The 18,321-nt window shown below is 37.7% G+C and overlaps 1 protein-coding gene across 1 annotated transcript in view; it reads right to left on the minus strand.

The window, feature by feature from the left end:
- The window catches only part of RPF2 (ribosome production factor 2 homolog), a 46,980-nt gene that overhangs the window by 13,272 nt on the left and 15,387 nt on the right, over positions 1–18,321 (minus strand). The window contains exons 7-8 of the mRNA XM_021008086.2: positions 15,228–15,327; positions 334–436 (exon numbers count right to left, since the gene is read on the minus strand). Coding sequence (XP_020863745.1) covers positions 334–436; positions 15,228–15,327 — 203 coding nt within the window. The remainder of the gene's footprint in view (positions 1–333; positions 437–15,227; positions 15,328–18,321) is intronic.

The raw sequence follows: 18,321 nt of genomic DNA on the forward strand, positions 1-18,321 counted from the left end.
GTTCTCTGACCATCTTTAATTTCAGTTTATAAGGGTGAATGATGAGGCCATACAAAAAACCAGGGTGGCCTTCTGGCTTCACTAAAATTTCAGACTAAGAGATTCTATACTGGGATGTACCCCTCCTACTGGCAATGCTGAAGGGGAACATAAAACATTGTTATTTTTAATGAGTTAAGGCAAGACACAAACAACATAAAGCACAGAGCTGGTACCCCACACATGTTCCACAAAAGCCTGTGGTCACACAATTCTGGATTTGAGTAGTGGAAAATAAGCACAAAATATATTCCCCCTAAAAATAAATAAAAACATGCTGAGACACATACTTACTTATAGGTCCGAAAGTAAATCTTCCCATCCAGTGCAGCGAAATGCAAGACATACTCTAAACCAGCGAGACGAATATTTGGTACCGTAGGGCCTCTGAAGAAATCTAAAAGCAGAATGGGAAAAGGACCCGCATGTACAAAAATATTTGTAGCAGCTCTTTTTGTGGTGGCCAAGAATTGGAAATTGAGGGGATGCCCATCCATTGGGGAATGGCTGAGCAAGTTGTGGTATATGAATGTGATGGAATACTACTGTGCTATAAGAAATGGTGAACAGGCTGACTTCAGAAAAACCTGGAAAGATCTGTATGCTGAGTGAAGTGAGCAGGACCAGGAGAATGTACACACTAACAACCACACTGCACAAAGACTAACGCTGACAGACTTAGCCTTTCTCAGAAATGCAAGGATCTAAGACATCTCCAAAAGTCTAATGGAAAATGCTATCCACATCCACAGAAAGAACTATGGTGTTTGAATGCAGATTGAAGCATACTATTTGCAATTTTTTTTCCTTCTGTTTTGCTTTGTTTTCTCTTTCTTGTGGTTCCTCCTATTGGTTCTAATTCTTCCTTACAATATGACTAATGTGAAAATATATTTAATAGGAATGCATATGTAAAGCCTATATCAGATTGCGCACTATCTTGGAGAGGGAGGGGGAGAAAAAAATTTAAACTTGAAAGTTTATGGAAGTGATTGTTGATAAATCAAAATGAATTAATAAAAATTTTTTTAAAAAAGAAATCTAAAAACATATTTCATGACAGTAAAGAAGAATCTCAAGAATGAAGATTTTTTAAATTCTGCTTCAAATAGAACAAAACCATCAGCATGAAAATGCAATTTATTCTAAACACAAATCTAACAATAACATGAATATCAGAAAGATAACAGGTAGTACAAAGAAAAAAATCCCTGATTAAGCTTCACAAGTGCCCCTTCTAGCTCTTAATCTAATGACTCTCTGTGGTTAGTTCACTGAACCATGTTGCTTTTCAGTTTTAATGCTCTCTGCCAATACTTGGCATGGGGTCGAAAGTCATGTTCATCATGGACATTAGCTTCAAAGAAAAACATACAAAAACACCCAAAATGCAGTTGACAGATGTTTTTCTAGCCTGAGCAGACACACAGGTTAATTTTAAAAAAGTAAAGTGTTATATAAATTGTTGTCTAAACAACAAAAGGATCGACACTAAATGCTGTGTAATCATAATGACCAACACTTGGCCCCAAAAAAGAGAGAAGCCTCCTTTCCCTGCTTCTTTGGAGAAGTGGGTAACCAAGGGTGTAATGCACTGTATATAACACCAGACTTTTTGAGTATGTTGGTTAGTTTTGCTGAACTGTTTTCCCCCTTCTTCTTTTTCTTCTTCCGTATTATAAAGGGATCACTTGCTTGGGAAGGGGTGAGGGAAAAGATACAGTAGGAAATATAGGCAATGTAAAAAACACAAGCTGTAAATTTAAAAGAAAAGCTAGTAACCCAAGGTGACCTTTGTGATAAAGGGGAGGTCTACACTAAAAGTAAACCTTAAAGGAAATCCCCCAAAGGGCTTCCAATTATAGAAGAAAAACTACAATATTTTAGGGAAAACATCTGAACAAGACTAGGACTGAGAAAAATACAATCCTGCCCATATGCAGTCTCTCTTCCCGCACAGAACTCAGGGCAATTAGAATAAAACAATCAATCTGCCAAGAGACCATGGTGCAAATTTCACTAATAAAGAGATGGCATAAGATTTTGCCCCAAATTCACCATACCAGAGCTACCAAATCAATAAAGCTCTGGTAACTCAGTGTAATAGTATCATCACTGAGGTCAGTTTTGTTCTGGGAACAGCAAATATTTCCCTCTACTCTGAGACAGCAGAACCGTTTTCAACACACGTTGTTTTCCTAACTTTTTTAAGAATGAATGATGGATTAAGAAAAATACTTGGGAAAACAGAACCACATTTTCTACCAGGCAAAAGACTTTAGACATCAAATAGCTATGGGTCTGTGTCTCACAAAAGTTAATGCTTATCTTCCCTTCAATGACTGACTGCCCCATGAACTGCTAAACTGAAATTTCATTAGAGTTCTTGGTACTTCAAGATAATAGAAAAATATATTTAAGGGAAAAAAGGGGGAGAGATATTTGGGAAGTACACCAGTAGCATAAGCAGCAAGTCTTAGCAACAGAAATGCAAATTTGCCCAATGTAATATGAAAGTCTGCCCCATCTAGAGGAAAAAGAAACAATTCTTACATATTTGTAGTCTTGATAATTGTTGATTCAACAAATACTCCTCAAGTGTCTGCTCTACAAGGTACGGGGCAGGGGGGATGTTTGTAATAAAAGATGAATCCTCAAAGAGCTAACAAATATACTAAGGGAAGTTAAAACAACAAAGAACCAAAAATAATAATCCAAATAGAAAGAGAGACAGGAACAAAGGTTCCAGGTTGGAAAAATGAGGGACACTTTTTGGAGGAATGAAAAGAGCATAGTTTGGAAGAATAAAAAAAAGAGTGGCAGGAATAGTTGATAATACAGGGAAGGCATGTTGGGAATGAATAGTAAATTCAAGGGACTGATGGTGAAAAGCATGCCTTCTGCCTCTCTTAGCTGAGAGGTCCTAGAATATTAACGTAGAATGACACATACATTTTCAGACAAGGCCAGTATGTTGATTTGCTTTATTTGACTGAATTAATCTATTACAGGTTCCACTGTAGAGAGGGGAGAGTCATTAGGAGATAGCAATAGTGATATTTTTTAAAAGAGTATCAACAAAACTTTTTTTTAAAGTAGGTTTAGAGTCAGATCATAGAAGACCTTGAATACCAAACTAGGGATCATGGACTTCATTTTTTAAGCAATGGGAAGCCACAGAAAGTTTCTGAGTAAGGGAAGTTATATGATCAGAACCATGCTTTAGGAAGACTGACCTTGTCCACAGAGTTGTTTATAAGAAGAGAGAAAATCTGGGGACACAGTAGATAGAGCACCGGCCCTAGAGTCAAGAGGACCTGAGCTCAAATCCAGTCTCAGAGCAGACACTTGATACTGACTAGCTATGTGACACTGGGCAAGTCACTTAACCTCCCAACTGCCTCATTAAAAAAAAAAAAAGAAGAAGAAGAAGAAAAAAATACAGGACTGGAAACTAGGAAAGAGGCCAGGCCTGAATATATGGATTTGAAGCTGCCAACACAGTAATAACAGCAGACATTCAATAGTGCTTTAAGGTTCACAAAGAGCTTAAGGTACGTGATCTCACAAATGAGGTCACTAAGGGTAATGAAGTAAAGAGAGAAGGAGTATGATGACACAGAATACTGAGGAAATCTAACGAGAGGCAAGGATGAAGAAAAGAGAGGCAAAGGGCGTAAGAGAGTAATGAGGGGTAACAAAAGAGTCAAGATGGTGCAGGACCACAGAAACCAAGGAAACAGAAAACTCCAACTAAGAATAATGGACAGAAATGTCAAACGCTTGTGAGAGGTGAAGAAGGATGAGAATTAAGCAAGCAGGTGAGCACTACTACTCCCCGGGAATTTGAGGAGAAGAGGTGGAACAGCAGCACAAAAGAATATGACAGAAGGCAAGGTGTTTACCACTTGGTTTTTAAAAATCCACAGCAAATTACAAATATGAAGAATTAAGAGAAACTTGGAAAGATGTATAGAAGCGATGCGGAGTAAAAAAAGAAAAGCAGAACCAGAAGAATAAACACAATAACTATAACAATGTAAATGAAGACGACAATAATAAAGGGTGACAAAATTCACGCCAAATACCAGACAACACTAGTACCGAATTACTCAACCAAAAGCATACCATCCTTTCTTTCTGTTAAACACTAAAGCATAAAAGTAGAATAAACAACATGTGCTATCAATTGCTAACCACTCTTTTAAGTAGTTTTGCTTAATTTTTAAAGCAATGTGCTTCGTGGAGAATTTGTTTAGGATTGGTTAGTTGAGGGGCAGCTAGGTGGCACAGTGGATAGAGCTCTGGCTTTGAGTTACGAGGACCTGAGTTCAAATCCAGCCCCAGACACTTGATATTTATTAGCTGTGTAACCCTGGGCGAGTCCCTTAAACCCAATTGCCTCACCAAAAAAGCAGGAAAAAAAAGGACTAAGTTGTCATGAAACAAAAAGATATCAATGTAATTTATAACATTTGGTTAAAAAAAGAAAGAGTACATTTCTGTGACAGTTGGTCTGCATGAAGAAAAAGTGCAGTGTTTATCTAATAAGACACCTCTGCCTAATCTTGTCTGCAGAAAGTTAGAGGTAACAGCCTTGCTCAGGGGGTGCTGTTATTTATTTCCCCACAATACAAACATCAAGAAGAGCTCAATCAAATGTAATAGATACATGAGGAAGAGAAGATGTTATCTTAGGGAGCTCCCAAACTATACAGATAACTTTTAAACTGATACAACTGACAATAACAATCACCACAGGGAGTTAGCGAGATATTCTTATGATAAAATTTCAAGAAATGAATCTAAAGATGAATATTTTCATGGCCTGCTATTTTAAAAAAAGTAGCACTCACATACTTTGTGGTACAAAGTTGAACCATATGCTTGCATATTAAGAGTACATAAGCATATTAAGAGTACATATGGTAAACAGATAGAATGCAAGAAGATCCCAGATTGTCTAGCATGAGCATGCACAATAAAGACAGAAGGGATTCTCAGTTTTTCTTTAATATAATCACTAGCTGGGCCAGCTAGGTGGCACAGTAGACGGAGCTCCAGCCTTGGAGTCAGGAGGACCTGAGTTCAAATCTGACCTCAAGACACTTGACACTTACTAGCTCTGTGACCCTGGGCAAGTCACTTAACCCCACTGCCTAGCCAAAAAAAAAAAACATATATACATATAATAATCATCAGCTATAAGTGACTGCCCAGAGGAAAAACTTTATGATCTCCCCTTCCTATCACCATGAGTTCATTTGCACAAATCTGTATAAACTATATATAAACCTACCCTTTTCTTACACTTTTATATTTTAAATTATCATGTGGTATCATGTATCCATATCTAACGCACCTTTTTTTTCCCCTTCTTCCCCACTCCACTCTCTCCTTTTTTCCTTTTGCATCTCCTGGTCCCATCACTACCGAGGGAGGCTCTGCCAGTACTTCCTGGTCAGTTCTGCCATCTGGTGGCTGAATCAAAAATAACAACGTGACACAGAAGAGGCCTTTTAGTTTCAGACAAACTAGCAAACCCCCCCCCCCCAACTAATTTCAACACTGATGACATATGGCACTGATATTCTAGAGTAAGCCTTCAAATATCTGAAAACATAAATATGACCACAAGACCAAGAACCAACAGTCTGACAGCTGCTACAAGCAATGCAATTTTAAACTCCATTAATGCAGAATGTGAGAATAAGAGCAGTGGTAACAGTGCCACTCTGCTCTGCAATGGGCCATAAGTGGAGTAGGCAGTCCTGGACAACACACTTTTAGGACCTACGCTGGCAAACTAAAGAGAATCCAGGAAGGTTCATCCTCTTTCCTGGTCCTTTGCTCTTCTTTTTAGCATACTTCACAAAAGATCTAGACCCTTTTGTATAAAGAATGATCAAAGGAACTGCTGATGTTTAGCCTACAGGGTACAACTAGGTTCGCATACTGGGGATTACAGGGAAATATAGATTTTGGCTGAATATAAAAGGAAGAAATTCCGCTTCTGCACAGTACAAATGTCAAACAAGCTGCCTCAAAAAGTAGTGAGCTTCCCTATCACTGTAAGCACTTCCAACATTCCTGCTGAGGCTGGATGACACTGTTTCAAGGCTATTGTAGAAGGCATTCCTGTAATGACAAAATGGCTAGATCTGACAAATCCTAAAGCACCTTCTCTATCTCTAAAGGGTCTACGATTCCATAAATGGCTCCAAATAATTTTGTTGTATTAATTACATAGTGAAGTAAGGAGTACTACTTCAGATTTTAGCTTTTCTTCATTATAAAGGCAAAAATATATCTGTTCACACTCTGTGGCTTCCTACTGCTTACTAAGTAAAATTCAAACTCCTTTCCTGGGTATTCAAAATCCTTCACAATTCTCATTCACACTCTACTTTTCTGGGCTTATCTCAAATTTCCTCCCTCTATAAACTCATGACTTACCCAAACTACCACTGGCTATTGTGCAAACATGAGCTGTATTCTGCTTTTGCCCACACTGCTCCCTGTGGCTAGGAAGCCCTTTTCATCAGCCTCTTCATGCCTGGAAAGTCCTTCTCCATCAGACTTTCCAAATGTTAAAATCCAGCACAACTCAAACGCTACCTCTTGCACTGAAACTATCTCTGATCCTTCTAGTAAGGTTCTCTCAGTTACAAGACAGGGCTTCATTTTTTAACTCTAAAATCAAATGATATGTTTGTAAAGCAGTTAGCATAGTGCCTGGCACTATCCCTCTAAAATAAAAGATTATATGACGAGTACACTGTAGTACAACACTGGCAGAATACCGGTGATAATAAGACGAGATTTTGTGGCTGTGAGCAGCTTGAGTTCTCTGTAAGTGTAGAAGTTTCCAAATGTAATTCAGACCTAACTCCTCCGCCTATTAAATTCTAAGCTGAACTCAATAGGATTACAAACAAAACAAATTACAATGAAATAATTTTATACACACAAATATATGTGTTAATATATATACACGTTTCATATATACATGTGTGTCTGTGTGTATACACACACTATCTTTCGTTTCTGAAAAAAAAATAATGACATCACAGGGTGATATCTTGATTCCAGTGTGAATACACACATATATACAGATACACTCATATGTAAACACAAGATAATGGAGTTCTAGTTTAAGAAACCCTGCTACAGAATGACTGATTCACAGAGAAAGCCTGAAAACATTCTGGGACTTGATGCAATCATCACAATGTTATCTGCAAACAGAAGCATTTATAGAACTTCCCTGTAAATAAGAAATCCTACTTCCACTTGGATTTTGCACAAGCCATCATCCATGACACTGGTAAATATTTCTTCCTATTTTAAGGGTTGCATTTGAGAACAGTTCAATGACCTGCTATCTCTATGTCTGCATCTGTCATAGAATCTTGTATTCTCTTAATACAGTCACAGCAGAAACCTTTTTTTTTAAAAAAAGAACTTACAAAATTGAATTTTGCTCTCAGTCAAATGCTTTGTTGTAAATCAAATAGAAGGATTTTGTTTTCGCATATAGATCAGTGAGGTGATGTGTCTATAAAGATGTGAACTTCTAGGGAAATCAATCATGAAGGGCTGTTAATTTACTTTTTGTATTTTCATTCTCTTGACATCTTTAAAAATTCATTCTTAAAAATTCTGTAGAGATGAGAAAATTAAAATAGAGTTGATAATTTCTGATTTTTTTAAGCAATCTTTTAAAATTATTTTGGAATCTTCTCAGATATCATGAAAACTGATCCTTAAGTTCCTTTAAAAGTTGTCACCTCCTATACACATTTCTCCTACACTGATCTGGTCTGATCTAAATTCTTTGCCCCTTCATCTTAGAGGTGCCACTGCCACTTCTTCAAAAGGAAGGGGGACCTGAAATGGTGTTCCAGTATCACCAAAAAGAAGAGATCTGAACATCAATGATGAGACTGGATCCGAATAAAAATGACAAAGATTTGTTTCATTTCCCATCTCTTTTGGTCCTTTCAGTTTTATCTACAGATGTTCTTTGGTTGGTCTGGCTTATCTGAGTCTCATATGCAATGCTCTTTACACCTTTCCTCTTTTCAGTGTTGGAATGTAGTTCCTACTTGTTATTTTGTTATCTTCTGCAATAATTTACAAATGAGACTGTAATCCGAACCAACACTGTTCTTGACTGCAATATACTTCTGTTTGGTAAGGATTCAATTCTGTTTTAAATGAATGCCTACTTTGTGCCAGGACACTGTGCTAGGCTCTACAGATATAAAGGACAAAACACAACAGATCTTAATCCCACAGAGCTTACTATTTTCAACTGGGAAGATACAATGTATACCCAGAAAAGTAAATAGATAAAAAGAACGCTAAGGATTCTGTAAGCCAGAGGTGAGGAGGGAGAGCGTTCCAGGCATGGGAATAGTCAATGTAACGACTGTGAAGATAGAGATGGAATGTCACATACAAGGAATAATGCCGAAGGGAAAAAAATAGTAATAATAATACTCCATAACAGTAATAGAAATACTCTGCATTTTAGGCACAAATCTCCCAGAAATAATTTTTATTAACTTATCAGTACTCTTCATGACTTCTGGCCAAGTTGGTTGCCCAGGTCACACATATCTATGCCAGTAAAACACTAATGTTCAAGCCAGACTAAAGAAAAGATCCAGAAATCCAATGACTATATTGATATCTTCTACCCTAGAACTACAACAAACAAAAAAGGCAGCCAAAAGATCATCAAGAGGCCTTATGAGCCCCACAGGAGCAGCATCAATCATCATGGGGCTACTGAACTCAGACAATGACAGCCCAGGCCCAGGGGCTCTTCATTCCCTACACTATGTCCTAAGATATCTGAAGATCTAATGCTTTGATCATGAAAGATCCAGGGAGGCCTAAGCCCAGGTGGTGAAGATCAACTCAGTAATCTATGGAACCCTGAACAAGACCAAGCAGGGCTAATCACGTCCATCCAAGAAGGCAGTAAAAGGAAGTATCTGGATGTAGCACAAAGTCCCAACTCAGGAACTAAAGCTAAATAAATTAGTAAAAAAAAATACCAACCCAGATAAAAAATCATTGCAAATCTAACTCTGTAAAATCTCCAAGCAGAGACCCAAGGGGAGAAAAAATGGATTGTCCACAAGGAATTTCCATATGAATCCCTAGGAGAAACAAAGCAAGACATCAAAAATGCAATGAGAAGTATGGAGGAAAGAAATGGAAGGACAGTATCTTAGAAAAGGTTCGTGTTCAACTCTTCTCAAGAAATGAAATCCCTGAAAATTAGAAGACAATAGACTAAACAAATTCACAATAGCAAGAAAAAATCAAAAGCCTGGAAAAAAAAATGGAAGTAAATATAAGAAATCTAATATAAACAAACGATCTGGAAAACAGGTGAAGAGATTTAAAAATCACTGACACCACCCTCCTCTCCGATAAAAAAAAAAAAATCATGGACTGGACACTCTATTTCAAGAAATAATAAATGAAAACTGCCCAGCTCTAAAACTGTCTTTCTTATGGTCCAGTAATATTCCATTAACATTCATATACCATGATTTGTTTAGCCATTTGTTTAGGACAAAGTTAATGTTAAAAGAAGCCACCAATCCTGAAAGAACACACAAAAAAGGAAAAATCCCTAACCATGGCATAGCCAAAAACTCACAGTTCCCACAACAAAGAAAGATGCTACTAGCAACCATAAAGAAGTAGAGTTCAAGTATCAAGTAACTACAGTCAAGATCACTCAAGATTTGGCAACTTCTACTAAAAACAAGAGATTTTAGAATATTACATACCAAAAGGCAAAAGAGATGGGCTTATAACCAAGAATAACTTACCTGGCAAAGAGAATATCATATGACAGAAGGGGGAAAAAAATGGAATAGAGGACTTTCAAGCATTTCCGATGAAAAGACCAGAGCTGAACAAGAACTCTGAAATAGAAATCAGAGGAATCTAGATTTGAGCTGTTGGAAAGTCTCTGATTCCACAGTACTAATATTCTAATGGGAGAGGGGAAACAAGTGTCTTCAAAACCTTAATGTCTTCAATGGGTACTGAAGGAGATATAAGAAAAACAGGTGGGGGAGGAATAGTCATTCTGTTCTGAGTCTGAAGAGGGGAAAGAGAAGGGAGGGTACAAAGACAGACGATATACCAGTGAAGAAAAAAAAAGGGGGTTGCAATTTGCTGATTTTCATAATCAGGATTTGTGAGAACATACACACATGGAGAAAGGAAAGAGGGAGTGAGCATTAGATGAACCTCATTCTTATCTGGAAAGAGTTTGTAAACACACACATAAGCAGTTCAGTGTAGGAATACATCCAGCCCTGCAGAAAAACAAACAGTGATAGAGATGGGATACGGAAGGAGATTAATAGGGAGGTTAATACTCAGAGGTGGTTTTGCCAGGGTGTGGCTGCTTTGCATGTTATAGCTTCTTGGAGTCACAGGTGAGAGAGCTGAATGACAGGTGGACACCTGTGGATGATCAAAGGTGGATGATCAGCCCCAAAAAGGGTTCAGTAAGCCCCCACCAGAAAGGTGCTAGTTCTCGTTGAATACCCCATACACCCCCTTAAAAAGAAAAGCCCTACGAAGAAGAGTGCTGGAATGGTGGAGCTTGTGGTGGTGGTGCAGAGGAAATGCTTCTCACAGTTCCAAAGCAGAAAAGAGTGCTTGTGGTCACTCACAGACCAGAATATAGGCCAGGATCTTCTTTGATCATACCATCTTGAAAGAACTGAAAATTTACAGATCCGTAGAAGTATCTCTGAAAACAGCTGCACAAAACCCCTGAAACTTGGGGCAGTATATTCTCCACATTGGAAACAGATCCCTACCTTCACAAAGAGTTAAAAGGTAATTGGCTGGGATCATAAGCAAACTTTACAAAAAAAAAAAGTAAAACCACAGAATCTTTCTTTAGGGACAAAGAAGATCAAAACATACAACCAGAAGAAGACAACAAAGTCAAAGCTCCTACATCCAAAGCTTCCAAGAAAAAGATGAACTGGTCCCAGGCCATGGAAGAGCTCAAAAAAGATTTTGAGAAGTAAGAGAAGGAGAGGAAAAACTGGAAAGAGAAATGAGAGTGATGCAAGAAAATCATGAAAAATTAGTCACCAGTTTGCTAAAGGAGACCCCAAAATATACTGAAGAAAATAATACCTTTAAAAATAGCCTAACCCAAATGGCAAAAGAGGTCCAAAAAGCCAAAGAGCTGAGAAGAATGCCTTAAAAATCAAAATTGGCCAAATGGAAAAGGAAATCCAATAGCTTACTGAAGAAAATACTTCCTTAAAAATTAGAATGGAGCAATTGGAAGCTAGTGACTTTATGAGAAATCAAGACACTGTAAAACAAACCCAAAAGAATGAAAAAATAGAAAATAATGTGAAATATCTCATTGGAAAAATAACTGACCTGGAAGATAATTTAAAAATCATTGGACTATTTGAAAGCCATGATCAAAAAAAGAGCCTAAACATCATCTTTCAAGAAATTATCAAGGAAAACTGCCCTGATATTTTAGAACCAGAGGGCTAAATAGAAATAGAAATAATACACCAATCACCTCCTGAAAGAGATCCCCAAAGGAAAACTCCTGGGAATATTGTAGCCAAATTCCAGAATTCACAGGTCAAGGAGAAAATATTACAGGCTGCCAGAAGGAAACAATTCAAGTATTGTGGAAACACAATCAGGATAACACAAGAATTAGCATATTCTACATTAAGGGACTGGAGGGCATGGAGTATGATACTCTGGAAGGCAAAGGAGATAGGATTATAACCAAGAATCACCCACTCAGAAAAACTGAGTAAAATCCTTCAGGGGAAAAAATGGACATTCAGTGAAATAGAAGACTTTCAAGCATTCTTGATGAAAAGACCAGAGCTGAGTAGAAAATTTGACTTTCAAATACAAGACTCAAGAGAAACATAAAGAGATTAACAAGAAAGAGAAATCACAAGGGGACTTATTTGTTGAACTGTTTACATTCCTGCATGGGAAGATATTTGTAACTCATGAGACCTTTGTCAGTATTACAGTAGTTGGAGGGAAAAAATTATATGTATGTATATATATATAAATAGATAGATAAATAGAGGGCACAGGGTGAGTTGAAGATGTCGGGGTGATATCTGGAGAATAAAATTAAGGGGAGAGAGGGGATTATACTGGGAGAAGGAGAAAGGGAGAGGCCAAATGGGGTAAATTATTTCACATAAAACAGATAAGAAAAGGCTTTTATAGTGGAGGAGAAACAGGGGAAGGTTAGAGGAAATGAGTGAATCCTATTCTCATCGGATTTGGCTTAAGGAGGAAATAACATACACACTCAATTGGGTATGGAAATCTATCTTACCCTTCAGAAAAATGGGGGGGGAGGGGAGGGGAAGGGGACAAGAGAGCAGGGGGATAAGAAGGGAGGGCAGATTGGGGAAGGGGGTAATCAGAAGCAAACACTTCTAAGGAAGAACAGGGTCAAAAGGGAGAATAAATAAATGGGGGGTGGGTTAGGATTAAGGGAAATATACTTAGTTTTTCACAACATGACTACCATGGAAGTGTTTTGCATGGCTACACATGTATAACCAGCATTGAGCTGTGCCTTCTCAATGAGGGTAGGTGGGGAGGGAGGAAGGGAGAAAATTTGGAACCCAAAGTTTTAAAAACAAATGTTAAAAAAATTGTTTTCACATGCAACTGGGAAATAAGATATACAGGAAATGAAGTATAGAAATCTACCCTGCCAAAAAAAAAAATCTATCCTGCCCTAAAGGAAAATTGAAGGGGAAGGGGATAAGAGAAGGGGGGCGGGGGAGAAGAATAGAAGGGAAGGGATATTAGGGGAAGGGTATTCAGAATGCATGCCATCTTGGCACAGGGGTAGGGACGAGATGAGGAGAAAATTTGGAACTCAAAATCTTGTGGAAGTGAATGTTGAAAACTATAAATAAATTAACAAGACACAGAGACATATATTTTTGGACACAGTCAATGTGTAGATTCATTTTGCTTGACTAAGCTAAATTTTACAAGGGTTTTTCTTCCTTTCTCTTCCTTAACGGGGTGGGGGAGTTGGGGCAAGGTTGGCAGAAGAGGAAAGGTTAGCTATAGTGATGCCAAAAAAGAGGCAACCACTAAAACATTTTTTAAAATGTGCAGAAGGGAACAGAAGGAAATTCAAAAAGAAGAACAGGGCAGTTTTGAAAGTAACATATACCCTCAGATATAGCTCTAACACAAGAAAATTAGAAATAACATCTCTTGAACAAGGAAAAGATCACAATAGGTCAAAATACAGTTTGGAATTAACATTCTACTCCACTTAGTAGAACAGTATTCACTTAAATCTTCTAAAACTATTCATAAATTCCTTCTTTGAACATTCTCCTTGACTCAAGGGACCTCTTCCCTCTGATCAATACCCTACCTAATCCAGGGGTGGGGAACCTCCAGCCGCAAGGCCACATATGGCCCTCTAGGTCCTCAAGTGTGGCCCTTTGACTGAATCCTAACTTCCCTGAACAAATCTCCTTAATAAGAGGATCTGTTCAGTAAAACTTGGACTCAGTCAAAAGGCCACATCCAAGGACCTAGAAGGCCACATGTGGAGTCACAGGTGCCCTACTCCTACAATCCCTTCAGAATGGGGGAAAAGGGTACTGTCCTTAGGTAGGTCATACCCCTAGTTCCTTTAGGGAATGCCTGCAGACCCTGCAACTGGGGAGGCTAAGACTGGTGGATAACCTGAGCATGGGAGTTCTGAGCTGCAGCAGAGCTAAAACCAGTAAATGTCCACACTAAGTCCAGCACACACAACATGGAGTGCCTGCAGGAGCAGAGAGCCAATAGACTTCCTAAGGTAGGGCGAACAGGCCCAGGCCAGACAAAAGGAGCAACAGATTAAAGCTTCCATGCCGGCAGTAATAGGTTTAGGCCTGTGAGAGAGACTTCAGCACTTCCAGTCTGTGTGATAAAACCCAGTATCAAAAAATAAAATAAAATTTTTAAAAATTAGTCTCTGGAGTCTAGGGTTTTGTCCTTGACCTTTTCACATATCTAAAAGGAAAATTCTTGAAAGAATCTGTGATTAAAAAACACTTGCATCTTAGTATTTTCAGCTGAACTAAAAGGTTTTCTATATGCTTCCACCATAGTAGGTCAGTTTGGCTGGAAAGCAGAATATGTAAATGGAAAACCACACTGCAAGGGATTGTGAAGTGTATGGGTGGTAAGGAAGCGCCCCAAGGCAAGAAGGATGATGTCAAGATCACGGTCCTGACTAGAGGCAAGGATCATACAAACCGCGCACAAAACCTCCTATCTCTAAGCTGATCTTAGACAAACCATGACAAACCATGAAGATGTTTACTGACTGGAAGAAATAAAATAACTGGTTTTGGAAATACTAAACTTGAGATGCCAGCAAGACATCGTGGAAATATCAAGCAGGTAGCTGGAACTGTGTCCAAGTTCAGAGGAAAGGCAAAGACTGTAGGTATAAATCTGGAAGTCACCTACATCAAGGTTATAATTACTGGGAGAGAATAACAAAAAAGGGAATTAGAGATAAAGGTGGACATGAGAATAGAGGACAGACTGTAGAAGACCTTAAACACCTAGTTAAGGTATTTAGACTTTAACCTACAGGCAATGGGGTACAATAAAGTGTATGAGCAGGAAGGGAACTTGTGTTTTAAAATTTCAACAATTTCCTAACAGGTTTTAATTTAGTGATTTAATTTGAAACGATTTTAAATATTCCGAAAATAATGATCCATTCTTTGGAATCTATAGCAGAGGTCAACAACTCTTAGTTCTGGACATCCTATACAAACCTAAGTAACATCCATAGAACACAACAGCAAAAATACTTATTGAGGAGAAGTTATTTTGGAGTGAAAATGTCATGTGAAGCCTGTGGAAGGAAAAGTCTTTACCAATTTGGGAGGATGCTACTGGCAGAGGAGAGTGACAAAAGTAAAATTAAAGGGGAGAGAGGGCAGAGGGAGAGACACAGACAAAAGTGAAGAAAAGCAATAGAAGGAAAAAAAGACAGCAAAGGAAAAAACGGTCTACATGGTTGGAGGTTAGCAGACTATCACCAACCGCTGCCTAAATTTTTGATAATGAAGATTAGAAAAACCACTTACCAATAAGAAGACTTTTCAATCTTCTGTAGTCTTCACTTACATCAAAAGCATCACCAGCAAATATCAACATGGGTTTTGTTCCCTCAGGGCACTTGCTGTTCTAATAGAGAGAATTTTTTTTTTAAGTATACACCATTCCAACCATTGGTTGACCTTTTAAGCTTCCCATCCTTCCACATGATAAATTATAGCTTTTTATTATTACTATTAGCTATTATAACCATTTCTGTGAACATCTGCAAAAACAAATGTCCTCTGTCCTACTACCAGAGTTTATCCTTTCCTCCTTCTTCTTGGCATCCCTATTCTTCCCTCTGGTATTTTAGATCAACACTTCTCATCTGATCAATGCTGGGTATGTATCAGACCCTTCCTAACCAGTTCTGTCTCACTGCTGCCTATGCTGAGGCATGTTATCTGTACTTCTTGTTCAGTAATTTCAGTTATGTCAGACTCTTCATAACCCTATTTGGAGTTTTCTTGGCAAAGATACTGAAGTGATTTGCAATTGCCTTCTTCAGCTCAAAGGAAACTGAAGCAAACAGGGTTAAGTGACTTGCCCAGGGTCATATAGCAAGTAAGTGTCCAAGACTGGATTTGAACTTAGACCTGTCTCACTCCAGGTCCAGCACTCTATCCATGGTGCCACCTAGCTGAAATAAGAGCTTGTATGGATACTTAAATAACTGGAAGGACAGTCAGTGCTCATAGGTGTGCTGGGCCAAAATAACAGTGAGAATGAACCATTTAAATTAATTTACAGATTTAGTGCTATAGCAATCAAACTACAAAAGGACACTTCTACTTTATAGAAACAGACAAAATATAAAAATTCAGGGGAACAATAAGTCTAGAATCTCAAAGGAAATAATGAGTAGAAAAAGTTGGAATGAAAGGGGAATCATAATTCTAGCCCTCAAAATTATATTATAAACAATCATCATCCAAATGAGTAATGTCAAACTCAAAGAGAAATGGATCCCTTTGGATCACACTCTTAGAAAAATACAAATTAACATTTTCTATTTTATATTGTATTTTTATTTATTTTTTAAATTTTCCAATTACATTTTAATCTGGTTCATGTGGTAATTTTGTGGCAGCCAATAAGAGTTTGACAACTTTGATCTAAATTATTTGATACCACTTAAAAAACAGAAAAGTAAATCAATTTAACTCAATAAATCGGTATTCAGTAAACTCAAGAATAAGAATTACTTGGGAAAGAAATCCATATTTGACACTAACTGCTGGAAAAACTGAAAACCAGTGTGGCAGAAATTACATTTAGACCATAATTTTACACTACATACTACAATAAACTTAAAATGGATAAATGACTTAAGTATGAAAGGCTACACCACACAAAAAATTAGAAGAGAACCAGATCACAAAGTTGATGCCCATCAACTGAGGAACAATAAACAAATCATAGTACATGAATGTAATGGAATTATGTGCTATAAGAAATGAAAAAATATGAGAAATACAGAAAACATTCAAAGACTTACATGAACTGATGCAGAGTGATGTAAGCAGAGTCAAGAAAACAACATATTACAATAACTACAACAATGTTAATGGAAAGTACCACCACATAACATTCAAAAATGAATGTTTCCCAATTATAAAGAACAAGCATAGGGGCAGCGAGGTGGCGCAGTGGATAGAGTACCGTCCCTAGAGTCAAGAGGACCTGAGTTCAAATCTGGCTTCAGACATTTGACACTTACTAGCTGTGTGACCCTGGGCAAGTCACTTAACCCCAACTGCCTCACTAAAAAGAAAAGAAAAAAAAAAAGAACAAGTATAGCCTGAAACATAAATATAAAGAGACACTTCCCCTCCTCCTTTTGCAGAGGTGGAAGGTGTACATGCATGAAACACTCATCTTTTTCGGATTTTTTTGATGTATTGATCAGTTTTGATGATTTTTTTCCCCCCTTAGAAAATAGTCTTTATTACATGAGATTGGTTCTCTAGGAGAAGCACAAAAGAGAAGGAGAAACTTAGGACATGTAAACACAAAAGATATCAATTTTTAAAGAAGAGAAGCAGGTCAGGTACATTCTATAGGAAGATCAACAAGTATTTACTGAGCAACTACTATATGCTCAATAGCACAAGTACTGTACAACTACTGGGGATACAAAGAAAGGTAAAAATATCCCATTCCCTCAAGAAGCTCACAATCTAAAGGAAGACAAGGAATAGCAAGGAGGACAGTGTCACTGCTATGGCAAGGGGGAGAATTCTTAATTAAACAAAGGACAGCAGTAGTTAAAAAGATAAAATAGACAATTTGAATTACATGAAATTGAAAAACTTTTGCACAAACAAAATCAAAACTAGGATAAGAAGGTACATAGGGAAAAACTCTTTGCATCAGATATATGATAGAAGAATAAGAATCATTCCCTAACCGATAAGTGATCAAAGGATATGAATAAAGTTTTTGAAAGAAGAATGTCAATTATTAACACATGAAGCACTAATAATATGAGAAATTTGGATGAAAACAATTCTGAGGTTTCACCCCACACCCAGCATATTGGTCAAGATGAACCCCTCCAAAAAAAGGAGATTCAGTTAAAGAAAGACAGGCATACTAATACACTGTTGTAGAACTGTAAATTGGCTCAACCATTCTGGAAAGCAACTTGGAATTATGTGAAAAAAGTGTCTAACATGTCCCTCTGCCTACAAGTAGAGATCCAACTAATAGGCACAGACTCCAAGGAAGCCAGTGATAAAAAGAAAGGTCAGGATCTGTATACATCAAAATATCTACAGCAGCTCACTTAGTAGAAAATAAAGCTTTAGAAACAAAGTGGACAGACACTGACTGAGAGTGGCTCAACAAATTACGGCACATGAATGTAATGGAATACTTCTGTGCCATAAGAAAAATGAAGCTAAAGAATACTGAGAAGCATGAGAAGACTCCTATGATACAAAGTGAAGTAAGCAGAACTAGGAACTGAATATACACCATGACTATGACTATGAAGACGGTGGCAGTGTGACGCTAAGACTGCCAAGCAAGCACTCCTAGACTAATCGCTGAGCATCAAAGATGACTACTCAGCCTCTC

Source organism: Phascolarctos cinereus, unplaced genomic scaffold (genome assembly GCF_003287225.1).
Source record: "Phascolarctos cinereus isolate Bilbo 61053 unplaced genomic scaffold, phaCin_HiC Scaffold_5;HRSCAF=322, whole genome shotgun sequence".
Classification (NCBI taxonomy): Eukaryota; Metazoa; Chordata; class Mammalia; order Diprotodontia; family Phascolarctidae; genus Phascolarctos; species Phascolarctos cinereus.